This window comes from Rhinichthys klamathensis, unplaced genomic scaffold (genome assembly GCF_029890125.1).
Source record: "Rhinichthys klamathensis goyatoka isolate OS25496 unplaced genomic scaffold, OSU_Roscu_1.1 h1tg000043l_1, whole genome shotgun sequence".
Lineage (NCBI taxonomy): Eukaryota > Metazoa > Chordata > Actinopteri > Cypriniformes > Leuciscidae > Rhinichthys > Rhinichthys klamathensis.
This window is the reverse complement of record NW_026606590.1, coordinates 562,501-577,347: the sequence shown is the minus strand read 5'-3', so window position 1 is coordinate 577,347 and position 14,847 is coordinate 562,501. Positions and strand designations below refer to the sequence as shown.

The 14,847-nt window shown below is 33.3% G+C and overlaps 1 protein-coding gene across 2 annotated transcripts in view; it reads left to right on the top strand.

Annotated features, from left to right (window-relative positions):
* Positions 1–894: 894 nt before the first annotated feature.
* Positions 895–14,847, top strand: part of ppp2r5cb (protein phosphatase 2, regulatory subunit B', gamma b) — a 40,456-nt gene continuing 26,503 nt past the window's right edge. The window contains exons 1-3 of one of the 2 annotated variants that reach the window (XM_056247184.1): positions 895–997; positions 1,574–1,633; positions 3,706–3,868. In XM_056247184.1, the coding sequence (XP_056103159.1) occupies positions 971–997; positions 1,574–1,633; positions 3,706–3,868 (250 nt within the window). In that variant the 5' untranslated portion in view covers positions 895–970. Of the gene's footprint in view, positions 998–1,573; positions 1,634–3,705; positions 3,869–8,830; positions 9,036–14,847 lie in introns of those variants that run through there. The other variant, XM_056247185.1, reaches the window with a different exon arrangement.

Here is a 14,847-nt window from a genome sequence, read left to right as displayed (position 1 = left end):
AAAACATTGTAAAATGTTATTAAAAAAACACGAAACAAAACCATAATTTAAAAAAAAGTAAAACCTTATTTTAAAATGTTACCACGAAACATGAAGAAGTTTTTTAAATGTTCAATTTTACTGTAAATTGTTACTATATACAGTGCTGTGAAAAATTATTTGCCCCCTTCTGATTTTTTTGTGTGCATATTTGTCACACTTAAATGATTTAGATCATCAAACAAATTTTTATATTACACTAAGATAACCCAAGTAAATACAAAAGTTTTCGTGTGTGCATATATATATATATATATATATATTATGTATGTGTGTACACACACACACACACACACACACACACACACACACACACACACACACACACACACACTGTATATTTATAAACTTTTATTTTAGATGTGATTATAGCACTATATGTTTATATATATTATATAGAGACTAGGCTTTAAGTCTAGTCTGTGAAACCGAGGGTATATATATATATATTATATAACATGTGTTTAAACTGCATGTACCAAGCTAATATTAATGTAGAGCTCATACAGTGGGTGTCCATCAGATGGCAGCAGAATAATGCAAAACACATAATAAAACAGCGCCAACATTTCAAACACTCGAGAGACACACACGAGTCCATAAAGCAGCGAAGTGAACATAAATCATATTGTGTTTATAAAGCACACATTATTGATCTGCAACACTGAATGATTAATGTCCTCCTCAGTGTAAAATATTACATTAATGAAATGCGTTATTTCATGCCTGCATATTTCCTCAGATGAGAATGAAAGAACAGCTGAATGGCAGGAGAAGTGAAGATGCAGGATAAGTTCATTATCTGTTCTGTTCAGTTTAATTCAGTTTAGTTTAATTTAGTTTAGTTTACTGTGGTAATTAACCAGCTGCAGGAGTTTCTCTGACAGACACACACTGACTGACTGACTGGAAACACACGCTTCTGAGTGCCATGCCGAACAAAGTCAAGAAAGACAAGGTGAGATACATATTCCCGAGGTCTTATGTGGAGGAAAATCTGAGAAAATTGGGAAAAATATGGATTTATACGCGGATCACAGAGGCAGATTAGTTTCACCCCTCAGCTCGAGACATTAGCATTCATGCTAACTCCAGCTCTGCTCACCATAAACCAGGTTATATAGGCGTGGGATTTAAAACATTCAACAGATTTACATCCCTAGATGCCAAACAGAGCACTTTAAGTGACTTTAAATGGACTGTGTGTGTATTTATGTACAGTTTATTTCTGTATACGTTCAGGTTTCGTAGCGAAGCTAACTTTAGCCGGTTAGCAGGATTGGTGGTTTCTCTTTTATGTAAATTGTTTTCACCGAATGCGTGACTGAATGTACAAAATTCTTGTATATAAACATAAAGTTTGGGTATTTTTTTATAGTGTATTTGGTGTTGCAGTTAAGGTTTGAACATTAGGTGCTTAAGCTGGATTGCTAATATTAGCTGGTCTCTTTCTGTTCACAAAATTATTAAGTTCTTATTTTTTTAGGGGAAAATGCAAGATCACTTTTTTTTATAGTCTTTATTTTCTTTATAGGATTCAACAAAATCTGCAAAAGTTGGTAAATCAGGAGGACAGGAGAACTCCGAACATGAGGTAATTCAGACTGGATTTTGTTATCTATCTATCTATCTATCTATCTATCTATCTATCTATCTATCTATCTATCTATCTATCTATCTATCTATCTATCTAATGTTTTTTATGTGTGTGTGTGTGTATAGTAATTTTATTATAATTTTGTTGTGTGTATTTGTCAATTTCGTTAATATTTTATATATAGCTCATCAAGTTAAACCAAATGAAGATAAGTAGGAATGCACCGATATGAACATTTTGGCCGATAATTCTTTATATTTGAAAGCTGATAACCGATATATTGGCCTATAAATCTAAATCCAATTTTTTTTAATGAATTTTGAGAGCCTGATTACAAAAACAAAAGTCTCACCATGTCCCAATCACACAATTATAATGTACTCATTATAATTTTATGTAGCCTATATGACAAAAATATGATTGAAAATATGGAAAATATGACTCTCTTTTCCTTTTCAAAGTGATTCCAGTCATATTTTAAGTATTTCAAAACCATCATGTTGAACAGTGCGCATCTGAAGTGTCTCAGCTGAAGGAATACATTATTTATCGGCTTTAATATATCGGCCACATGCTCTTATCGGGCCGATAACGATAACATTACAAATAAACATATATCGTCCGATACCGATATGGTGGCCAATATATCGTGCATCCCTAAAAATAAGAATTGTTTAATAAAATAAGTTTAATTTTTTTAATATTTTACTTTATTTCAACTAACAAAAATATTTTTATATCACGCAATTGTGACTTTATATCTCGCAATTCTGACTTTATATCTCGCAATTCTGACTTTAAATCACGCAATTGCAACTTTTTATCACGCAATTCTGACTTTATATCTCGCAATTCTGACTTTGTATCTCGCAATTCTGACTTTATATCACGCAATTCTGACTTTATATCTCGCAATTCTGACTTTATATCTCACAATTCTGACTTTATATCATGCAATTCTGAATTTATATCTCGCAATTCTGACTTTATATCTCGCAATTCTGACTTTATATCTCGCAATTCTGACTTTATATCACGCAATTCTGACTCTATATCTCGCAATTCTGACTTTATATCTCGCAATTCTGACTTTATATCTCGCAATTCTGACTTTATATCATGCAATTCTGACTTTATATCACGCAATTGCAACTTTTTATCACGCAATTCTGACTTTATATCACGCAATTGTGACTTGATATCTCCCAATTCTGACTTTATATCTCGCAATTCTGACTTTATATCACGCAATTGCAACTTTTTATCACGCAATTCTGACTTTTTATCACGCAATTCTGACTTTTTATCACGCAATTCTGACTTTATATCTCACAATTCTGACTTTATATCACGCAATTTGACTTTATACCACGCAATTGCAACTTTTTATCACGCAATTCTGACTTTATATCTCGCAATTGTGACTTTATATCACGCAATTGCAACTTTTTGTCACGCAATTCTGACTTTATCTCACAATTCTGACTTTATATCACGCAATTTTAACTTTATATCTCACAATTCTGACTTTATACCACGCAATTGCAACTTTTTATCACGCAATTCTGACTTTATATCACGCAATTGCAACTTTTTATCAGGCAATTCTGACTTTATATCTCGCAATTCTGACTTTATATCACGCAATTGCAACTTTTTATCACGCAACTCTGACTTTATATCACGCAATTGCAACTTTTTATCACGCAATTCTGACTTTATATCTCACAATTCTGACTTTATATCACGCAATTTGACTTTATACCACGCAATTGCAACTTTTTATCACGCAATTCTGACTTTATATCACGCAATTGCAACTTTTTGTCACGCAATTCTGACTTTATATCTCGCTATTGTGACTTTATATCTCACAATTCTGACTTTATATCTCGCTATTGTGACTTTATATCTCAGATGTAAACTCGCAATTCTGAGATAAAAAGTCGCAATTATCTTTTAAAATGTTTTGTTCTGTAGCAGAAACAAGCTTACACAGACTCATGCACACATTGTGCATCAATCCCTTTACTTTAACTGTGAAATGAGAATATAAATGTCTTCATCAGGGATCGAACAAGAAGGGTGGGAACAGCGTCCCGCCGACCACACAGCTGCTAAAGGGGAAGCCGTCGGGATCTCAAACCACGCTTAAGAAAGAGAAGAGAACGAGCTCGTCCAGATTCAGCGTGAGCAACAACCGAGAACTACAGAAACTGCCTGCGTTTAAAGGTGAGACGCGAGACCTGATGCTCTGTTCATGCGTCAAACGGGGTATCCGGTTTGCAGATTGTATTTGTAGCGATTTCATTGGGTCATGAAACGTGTTCAGTGATATTATTGGTGCATATTATTTAGCCCCGCCCACACGGCCTCGGTTACATCAGCAGAAAAGGAAAGTCGTTTCAGAGGTGGAGCAAGTAATTTCATTTTGATTTTCACATTTGCATTGTAATGATTTTCCAGACAGACAGAAACCAGTGTTATTTTAGTATCATTGAGATGCTATTATAGTTTTTATGAATATTTCGAAAACATTTTTGTTGTAATTTTGTTTGTTTGTTTCCTGAATTGATTCATTCAGGAATTAAGTAAATGGCTCTCTTTATGAACGAGTCATTGAATCATTTGTTCACCCGATTGATTCGTTCAACGGCTGATTCATTCAGGAATTAGATAAATGGCTCTCTTTATGAATGAGTCATTGAATCATTGGTTCACCCGATTGATTCGTTGAAACGGCTGATTCATTCAGGAATTAGATAAATGGCTCTCTTTATGAATGAGTCATTGAATCATTGGTTCACCCGATTGATTTGTTCAAATGGCTGATTCATTCAGGAATGAAGTAAATGGCTCGCTTTATGAACGAGTCATTGAATCATTGGTTCACCTGATTGATTCGTTCAAACGGCTGATTCATTCAGGAATTAGATAAATGGCTCTCTTTATGAATGAGTCATTGAATCATTGGTTCACCCGATTGATTTGTTCAAATGGCTGATTCATTCAGGAATGAAGTAAATGGCTCGCTTTATGAACGAGTCATTGAATCATTGGTTCACCTGATTGATTTGTTCAAACAGCTGATTCATTCAGAAATGTAGTAAATGGCTCTCTTTATGAACGAGTCATTGAATCATTGGTTCACCCGATTGATTCACTCAAAACGTTGATTCATTCCAAAACAAAGCACTTTAGTGTTGCTCAGAGACGCACAACAGTTCTTCTCTGGCTTTATAGGTAATATTTTATTTGCAAAATTTAGCAAAACAGACAATATTGTGTGTAAAACGTAACACAATATTAACTTCTTATTTATTGAACAGTTGTATAAAATCAATACCACGTTTGCGCTCGTGCTATTCGGGACAAAAACAGCACTCGTGTGATATTGCTTAAATATATCATTATATAAATATAAGACAAACTCCTACAGGGACATTTTTTGCTCCAATATCTTAATTTTTAGGGTCATTCTAACTGTATTCTATAGTCTGATCATTTTAATGCCTTATTTTTCCATAACTACTTAATTAAATTAACATGTTTAATCAACATCCCTAATATATTATATAGTGCACAAGAATATAGTGCAGTAATGCTTTTTATTTAATCCTTTAATACAACTCATAAACTAATATCCAGTGCTAACTCGTATGAAAATATGAAGGATCTGCTTTCACTTCCTCATTTGTGGAGCCGCAGAGACCCAATTCTGTACATGTAATATTTCATATTACTTTGTCTTCCCCTTTTACTAAAAACAGCTGAGATTAATGCTGAGATCATATTTAAAAATGCAAAACCATAAAATAAGTCACTAAGATGTGCACATGTTCTCTGATCATGCAAATCACACGTTTGCAGTGAAACACTGTGCTTTTTAATTAAACTTTAACACGCTAAACAGAAAAAAATAATCGCAAAATGAATGCGTTAACTTTGACAGGCCTAACATATTTTGAATTGCTTGAAATATGATTGGAATCACTTTGAAAACGAAAACATTCATATTTTCAATCATATTTTGTCATATAGGCTACAATAAATTATGAGAACATCATTATAATTTTTTGAGACTTTTGTTTTTGTAATCAGGCTCTCAAAAATTATATACAAATTTGGATTTAGATTTATCGGCCAATATATCGGTTATCGGCTTTCAAATATAAAGAATTATCGGTTATCGGACAAAATGTTCATATCAATGCATCCACACTTATTTTCATTTAGGTTAACTTGATTTGGTATGTATATATATATATATAAAATATATAAAAAAATATAAAAAATATATAATTGAAAATATAATTGACATATTTTACTGGATATTTATATATATCTATTAGGGCTGTCAAACGAGTAATCACGATTAATCGCATCCAAAATAAAAGTTTGTGTTTACATAATATATGTGTGTGTACCGTGTATAATTATTTTGTATATAAATGCACACATGTATATATTTAAGAAAAATATGTTATTTATAAATAAAATGTTTATATTTATATAAAATATACATTATATATAGGCTACATTTAGTCTATATACATGCAAATATTTCTTAAATACACATGCATGTGTGGGTATTTATGTATTAAAAATAATTATACACACATATATTATGTAAACACAAACTTTTATTTTGGATGCGATTAATCGTGATTACTCGTTTGACAGCCCTAATAGATATATATAAATATCCAGTAAAATATGTCAATTATATTTTCAATTATATATTTTTTATATTTTTTTTATATATTTTATATATATATATACACATACCAAATCAAGTTAACCTAAATGAAAATAAGTGTGGATGCATTGATATGAACATTTTGTCCGATAACCGATAATTCTTTATATTTGAAAGCCGATAACCGATATATTGGCCGATAAATCTAAATCCAAATTTTTATATAATTTTTGAGAGCCTGATTACAAAAACAAAAGTCTCAAAAAATTATAATGATGTTCTCATAATTTATTGTAGCCTATATGACAAAATATGATTGAAAATATGAATGTTTTCGTTTTCAAAGTGATTCCAATCATATTTCAAGCAATTCAAAATATGTTAGGCCTGTCAAAGTTAACGCATTCATTTTGCGATTATTTTTTTCTGTTTAGCGTGTTAAAGTTTAATTAAAAAGCTCAGTGTTTCACTGCAAACGTGTGATTTGCATGATCTGCCCCCAGTAAAATGGATTTTCTTTAATATATGGATGCCTATAAAATATCTTTCTACATTCTATGCATGTATATATTTTACATAGATAAATAATATATTGATTTAATAGCATGAATGCATCTGAAAGGTTCCTACATTTCAAATTTTACAACCTAAAAGTGCAGAATATTTTACAGTAGTGTTCAGGTTGAGGTGTGATCCCCTGAGCCTCGAGGATCATGCATCTGCAGGTGTTGAAATGCGGTTTTCCTGTCAGTGTTTCGCTGCGGTTCGTCATGCGTCTGAGAAGGGCTTTTGTCAAACTGTTATGTCATCGTTTTTTCTTTATTTACCATCAGCGTGTCGATGGGTTATTTCCGGCTGCAACCCGGCACAGGTGAAGCCAAGATATGGTGTTCCTCTGTGCGCCTGTCAGCATGCAGAACTGCCTCCACATCTGTGCAGTTTACAATAGCATTAGGATGCAAGAGAGCATGATGATGTAAGAGTGATGTGGAGGTTACCAGGGCGGTAAAACTAAAGTTCCTAAAAGCTTATGCATTCATTTGATTACCACCCATTTAGATTATAAATGGTATTAAATCATACAGAATCCAGAATATATAAAACAGACATTTATAAAAAAATAAAGTACATTTCATAGAAAATCAATTGATTAGACTTTGTTTTATTTTATTTTTTATTTAATTAAACCTTTAAAATCAGAATTTCTGAAAAGCATAGGGAGCATAGGGAACAAATATTGTAAATATTAATAAACAAATATTTTTTTTTACGTTTTATAAATTCAGTTGGTTAGAGATCATTTTTGACTATTAAAATTTAATTAAACCATTAAAAAAAACAATCCAGAACAGAATTTCTGAAAAAGTCTAACACAAATTTCATAGTGCACAAATATTGTTAATTTTAATAAACTAATGCATTTCCAAAATTTTATGAATTCAGTTGATTAGACATCATTTTTGATTATTAAAATTAAATTGATTATTAAACCATTAAAAATGCATTCCAGAAATACTAAAACCATAAACAATAAATTTCAACAAAAAAAAAAAAATTTAAGTTTTATGAATTCAGTTAGTTAGACATCATTTTTGATTATTAAAATGTAAATAAACAATTAAAAATGCATTCCAGAAAAATAAAAACCATAAACAAGAAATTTCTAAAAACAAATATTTAAGTTTTATGAATTCAGTTAATTAGACATCAATTTTTATTATTAAAATGTAAATAAACAATTAAAAATGCATTCCAGAAAAATAAAAACCGGAAACAAGAAATTTCTGATTTTTATTTTTTTTTAAGTTTTATGAATTCAATTCTTTAGACATCATTTTTGATGATTAAAATGTAAGTAAACCATTAAAAAAACAATCAAGAACAGAATTTCTGAAAAAGTCGAACACAAATTTTATTGGGCACAAATATTGTTAAAGTTTTAATAAACTAATGCATTTCCTACATTTTATGAATTCAGTTGATCAGACATCATTTTTGATTATTAAAATGTAAATAAACAATTAAAAAGGCATTCCAGAAAAATAAAAACCGTAAACAAGAAATTTCTGAAAAAATAAAAACCATTTCATAGGCCACTGTTGTTATTAAAATGTAATATTACATTAATAAATTGTTTTAAGAATTTAATTTGATTATTCAAGTTAAATTAAACTATTAAAAAAAAAAAAGGAATCCAGGAATATTTTTAAATCCGCTTCCGTTTACATTACAAACACACACTTTTCCCACAATTCCAAGCACCAGAGCGGCACAATAAAGTGCACATGTCATGAGCAGCCGTTATGCCCTGCTCCTCACCAGCACTGGTTACCAGTGTGAAAGATCCCATGATCTGCATATACCCCGCATTTAGCCAATCAAATCCACAGGTCCCGCCTCCTCCAGCTCCCACCAGCCACTCAGCAGCCTCCTCTCCTGGTTAAGATCACATGATCTCCTCCAGCCAATCAGCAGCCTCCCTTTGATGTGTGACATCACTAACTAGCAGCTTCCCTCCAGCAGCGGAGCTTCATTTTCTGCTGAGAGTGTTTGTGCTAAAATGGAGGCTAACAGCTCAAGTTAGCCGGGCCCGTTTGGACTGATAGATGTTGACATGCTCTAAGGACGAGGCCAGGATGGTTCTGGACGCGCCGAACGCCAACGGGCCCTTTCAGCCCGTGGCCCTCATGCACTTTAGAGGTGAGGCGTGTGTGTGTGTGTGTGTCTGTCTAGGCTGAGAGCGACGAGGAAGGTTTGCTATGCAATGATTTGTGGCCGCCGTTACGAAGACAGAAGAATTTACAACGTTGGAGGGGTTTTATTTTTTATGTTTTTAGGGAAAACACTGATTTTGTCCAAATGTGTTCATTGCTTCCCACCTTTTTTGGCATTTTTGTGCATCACAAACACATGCATTTGTGGCCGCCGTCACGAAGACAGAAGAATTTAAAAAGTTGGAGGAGCTTTATTTTTTTTATTTTTTTTAAGGAAAACACAGATATTTTTTGGTGTGGATTCCAAATGTGTTCATTGCTTCCCACCTTTTTGGCATTTTTGTGCATCAAAAACACATGCATTTGTGAGTCTACTTGATGCATTTGATGCATAAAAATGCTGTTCGTGTAGGTTTTGAAACGCCTCCTCGGGTTAATGTGGAAAACTCTGTTTACAATGCGCTGGTTAAAGAGAGGGGAGGGGGGGGGGGGGGGGGGTCTGTTTAACTAGTCCCATCCCCCCTCAACCAGACCCCTGATGTCACAGGAAGTGATGTCACAGCTTCAGGAAGAATGCATGCATGCATGCCGAAGCTGCAGCTCTTGCTAGTGATTATTCATGCATGCAGTTTGTTGGAAAGTTACATGCAACTGGAGATTGATCGTTCAGAATGGCGTTCTAACATTCCTAAAGTTTAGTATGCGTACTGTGAACGTTATGTAAATTTTAGTGCTGTTGCATCCAAAAATAAGTTTGTGTTTGCATAATATACAGCCAAACCAAAAATCTATTCAGACACTTCAACATTCCTCACATCATCAGTTTATTCGCTATAGTGGTGATAAACATGAGCAGAACTCAGTGGATATTTGACTGGTTTTGTCCGTCCTTCTGTTAGACTCTCACACATGAATTATGTTGAATATCTGTCAGCTACACAATTAGATAATACCAGTTTAGCTCATATCTCTTAAATGCATGCATATGTGTGTATTTATATATATATATACAAAAGTACACACATATATTATGTAAACACAAACTTTTATTTTTGGATGCGATCACTCGTTTCCCAGCACTAGTACACATGTATAGAACCATTCATCACAGTGAAAATGGAAGGTTGCATTGCATTATGGGATGCAATATTCAGTCCATGCAGAATATTTGCATGCAAAACATTACAGACTTTCCTTGTATTTAGTGGAATGCAGATTGAATTGAGTTCTTTTTGGTCCTCTCTGCACATACTACACAGAATACACCTAAAGTGCACATAAATAGACATATTGCACAAAAAGAAAAGAAAAATGACGCGTTCTGAGAATGCAAAGCTCATTAAAAGAGTTGATATTGCATGAGTCGGACCCGTGTGACGCTGGAAGGAAAGTCAGTGTCATTGCAGGGAAGTTTTCACATGTGAACCACACTCGCCACTCCCATGTGCACGAGGGGAACCGTGAGTCGAGTTTCTCACAGCCGTGACCTTTACAGATCGCGCTTCAGTATCAGGACCAAAATAATGAAGATGTTGAAGATGCACGTTCATGTTGCTTTAGACCTGCTATTAAGATCAGACTCTAGTGATATACATTAAATACTGGTGTAAATGTGATTTTGCGAAGAATCACTGTGCAAAAATAAAACCATGTTGTGTAAAGCATTAAAACATTAGCATTAACCTCTTAACTCGAATAAAATTGCATGCCATTGCATGTTTAAAACAATAATATCTTAGTAAAAACCTAAAGTAATATTGCCAAACTAAACTATATATCATTTGAAAGCTTAAAATCTCTAGTTTTCATATTTGGTGGCTGTTATCTAAAATAAATTACAGAGGAGCAGTAATTTATCAATTTGAAACAAGAATATTTCATATTCATTAGGAGTATTTAGGCCTTTATTTTGAAATAACAATAAACATGAAAAATCATGAAAGATTGGTAGAAACCTCAGTTTGTTTTCATGCCATGAGTTCAAAAGATAACACCAATTCCATTTTATGAGAAAAAAAAGTCTGAAAATGTTTTCAATATTTAAAAAAATGTATGGATTCTCGATTTGTGATGCGACTGCGAGCTATAACGCTATAATGTAGTCTTTTTATGCATTTATTAGAGGTTGAATTCAAATCAAAAACTGACAAACCACCCATACTACTTCTGAATAGGATGTCTACTTCATAAATTGTATGAAAATTATGGAAATACATGGTTCAGATTAAACATATAAAAATGGAGGCGCCCTTATATGGGCTGTAATGGAGTCTGGTGTTCACCTAGTGAAAAAGTTGGGTACTGCGCCCGAATAAAATCTTACTGAAAGCTCATTTTTTGAGATATAAACCTAAAATTTGGAATACAACTTGTTCAGATTTTTGTCTTTAATTTTCTTGCAGTTTTAGAGTAAAATATATTTTGTAATATATATATATTTTATATAAAATATTAATAATTATATTTTTACATTACACAATTTCATAAACTTATATAACTTTTTTTCTGTTTCATTTTTTATAATTTTTAGACTTCTACAATAATCTGGAAAATGTCTTCTTTAAAACAAGACCAGCCATAGGTCTATATTCCAAAGCATTCCTGAATTACAACCATTTAAGTTTGGATAGTGATTTTTATGTCTATGCAAAAAAAAGGGGGGTGACCGTTAACAGGTTAAATTGATTAAAAATACAATTAATAATTAATAAGAGAAGAATTAATATCATTATGCATTGAAAGCACAGCTATAAATCATCTTTCCGTTGAACGTGAACAATATATGAACCAAGAAATGAAAAATATGTAGCGTTTGGGCAAATCTGAATCAGATCTTTCATTTCTCCATCCTTTTAAATGCTTAGTTTTATGATCAAAACATATAATGCAATGCAGATCGTGTTGACGTAAACATTAGCATAAAAACATATTTGAAGTTTACTTGACGTCAATGCGATATGCAAAAGTGCTTTAACCTGCTGTAAAAAGCCTGACATGTGACATAATTGTACGAATTTTTTATTTTTATGCAACATCTGAACCTTTACACAAAATATTGTGATGTGTATTTTTTGTTTTGGATCTTATTTGATACTTTTATGGCTCATACAGAACGATATAGTGAGGAAAAAGCAGCTCAGTTTTATTTTATTCAGAGACTCTGAGCAAAAATATGCAATTTTGCTGCAGATGCTGATATTTATATTAAACAAAAATGCTTATGCAAATCAATTAAATCTTTATTACGGAATAGCAGATACTTGCATATAATATCATTATCTGCCAATAATATGTCTTAGTAAGATGATATTTAAAAGCTTAGTTTTATGACCAAAACTAAATTTATAGCTCATATAGTATAATATAGTGAGAATATGGAGGCCCAAACTGAGCAAAAATATGCAATTTGGTGCAGATGCTGATATTTATATGGACAAATAGTAATATGAAATTCTGATACTTTTAATTTAAATCAATAGCAGATACTTGCATAAAATGCATATAAATGTCAATAATACGTCTTAGTAAGATGATATTTAAATGCTTAGTTTTATGATCAAAACATATGATGCAACGCAATACAATAATGATTGACAGATGAACACATAAACCTTCCTCTAAAGCCTGATGATCATATTTAATACTCATGTTTTTTCTAATAAATGATGTCTGATAATCAAGTAAACCGAAGCGGCTTCAGTGCAGATTAAATATTACTAACAATATCAAAGTTATTCTTACGTTTGCTTGATCAAATCAGCTCAGATTTGACAGATTTGAAAAAAACTTGAGTTTTTATGTTTGTACAATTACACTAAAAGACTTTTACTTGATATAAGAGTGTAAATATCAAATATCACTGCAGGAGATCGAGTGAAACCGCAGCGTTTGCATCATTCACAGGCCTTAGAAATGTGTGTATCTAATATGAAACGGGCTTATTGTGTGTAACAGGTCATTTAAAGCCCAGTTGTTTTGAGGGTTTGTTTGATAAAACGTTGTCCAAATGATTCCAGTTCACATGGCTATGCAGAAGCGATAAATAAATCTGTATTATACATTTTTAAGGCCAAACAAGTAATTTGTTGAGGTCAATTTGTAAAGAAAGACTACACATATATATTCACACGCGCATACCTATAGACTAAACACGTGATACGCATGTGCAGCCGTCTGCGTTTCCACAGATTCACGTTTTTTTAAGTTTACACAGAGATAATTATTCATTTTTTTCATAACCTGAAGGTTTGCGTTCTCGAGCGTTCTCACTGTTGTTGTGCGAGTGAGCGGCCGGATCGCATTCAGGGTTTTCTGCTAGAACGTGTCGCGTTAGCGGCCGCTACGTTAATAACTAATGATCTTTACAACAGAAGTGAATCAATCACAACTAACTTTATCTGGACAATAGCTTAATTCTAGTTCTCTGTATAACAGTCTCTGTTACTTTAAAGGTGCAGTCTGTAAGAATGACAGCTAGTGGTCGGAATAAGTACTGCAGTCTAATTCAAAATATCGGAGATCGTCGTATCTCCCGCCTCCGCGGACTCGACGCTCACGCGGGTTGCCAGTTTGAGACGCGCGACAGGAACAAGCGCAATGGACATTGAAAATCGGTGAATTGGCAACGTACAGTATCACAGACCAAAACAATAACACACATTCCAGCAGAGTAAAATAACTAGTGTAGTCCTGCTAGTTTTATAGGTTTGGTTTGTAAGATTGAATTCACCCAAAACTAAAAATTGTCATTTACTCGCCCTCATGTTGTTTTAAACTTGTGTAGGTTTCTACTTTATTAAAGGCACTATGTAAGATTTTTTCGCCACAAGAGGGCGCAGTTTCCAACAATAACACAGGCGTAGGTTGATGACGCAGTGATGAGCTGCATGATGGGACTTGCTGATGGATCTAATAATGTTTATGGATGAGTGCAAACATTCATGTTTTTAACATTACAGTGGTATGAAGCAGGTCGCGATTGCTAAAGAGACAGATATCACACGCGAGTCCCGCGGATATAAAGGAATGAGGACATTTAATTCTACCGAACTACCCGCAAGTGCTGATTACTCACACAGGACAGTTTATTAGACGAATTATTAGTCGCGGACGCTAGCTCTCGGCATCTCAAAAACGCCCCGCTGATGTTGATCCTCATTTTAGTTCTCCTTGTTTGTCCCAAAGTCTGCTCGCCATGGTCTATGTTTGAACGAAACAAGAACTGCGTGCCGCTAAACGTTACGCACGACGCAGTTGTCCACGTCTGTCGCCATGGTTACGTCATGCTATGGCAGTACGAGCGGAAACCGAGGATAGCGCGGATATTGCGTCATTGACAGGCGACGTTTTTTTCCGGGACGGCCACTTACTTAAAATCGGAATTTCTCTGAAATAAAAAATCATTGGAGACTTTTGTGATATTGTAAGTACACAACTGCAGGAAATATATCACACTGTGCAAGTAATTTTTGGATATTTTATTACAAAATTCTTACATATTGTACCTTTAAACGCAAATTTTTTTTTCATGCAATGACAGTGGTTATTTTTACTCCTAAAAAGCACCATAAAAGTTGTTCTGTTGACATACGATAGCTTAGACATCTTTGACAGGCGTCGTACAAAGTGCTTGAATTGTACTTTTTTGTAATGTAAGTCCTGAAAACCCTTGAGAACAGCCATATTTAAGAAAAGATACTTGAAAAGTGCTTGAATTATTGAAAGACAATATATGTGAAATTAGTGTTTAATTTTATCGATGAAACAATCTTTTCACACAGAATTAACGCTGCCGCCCG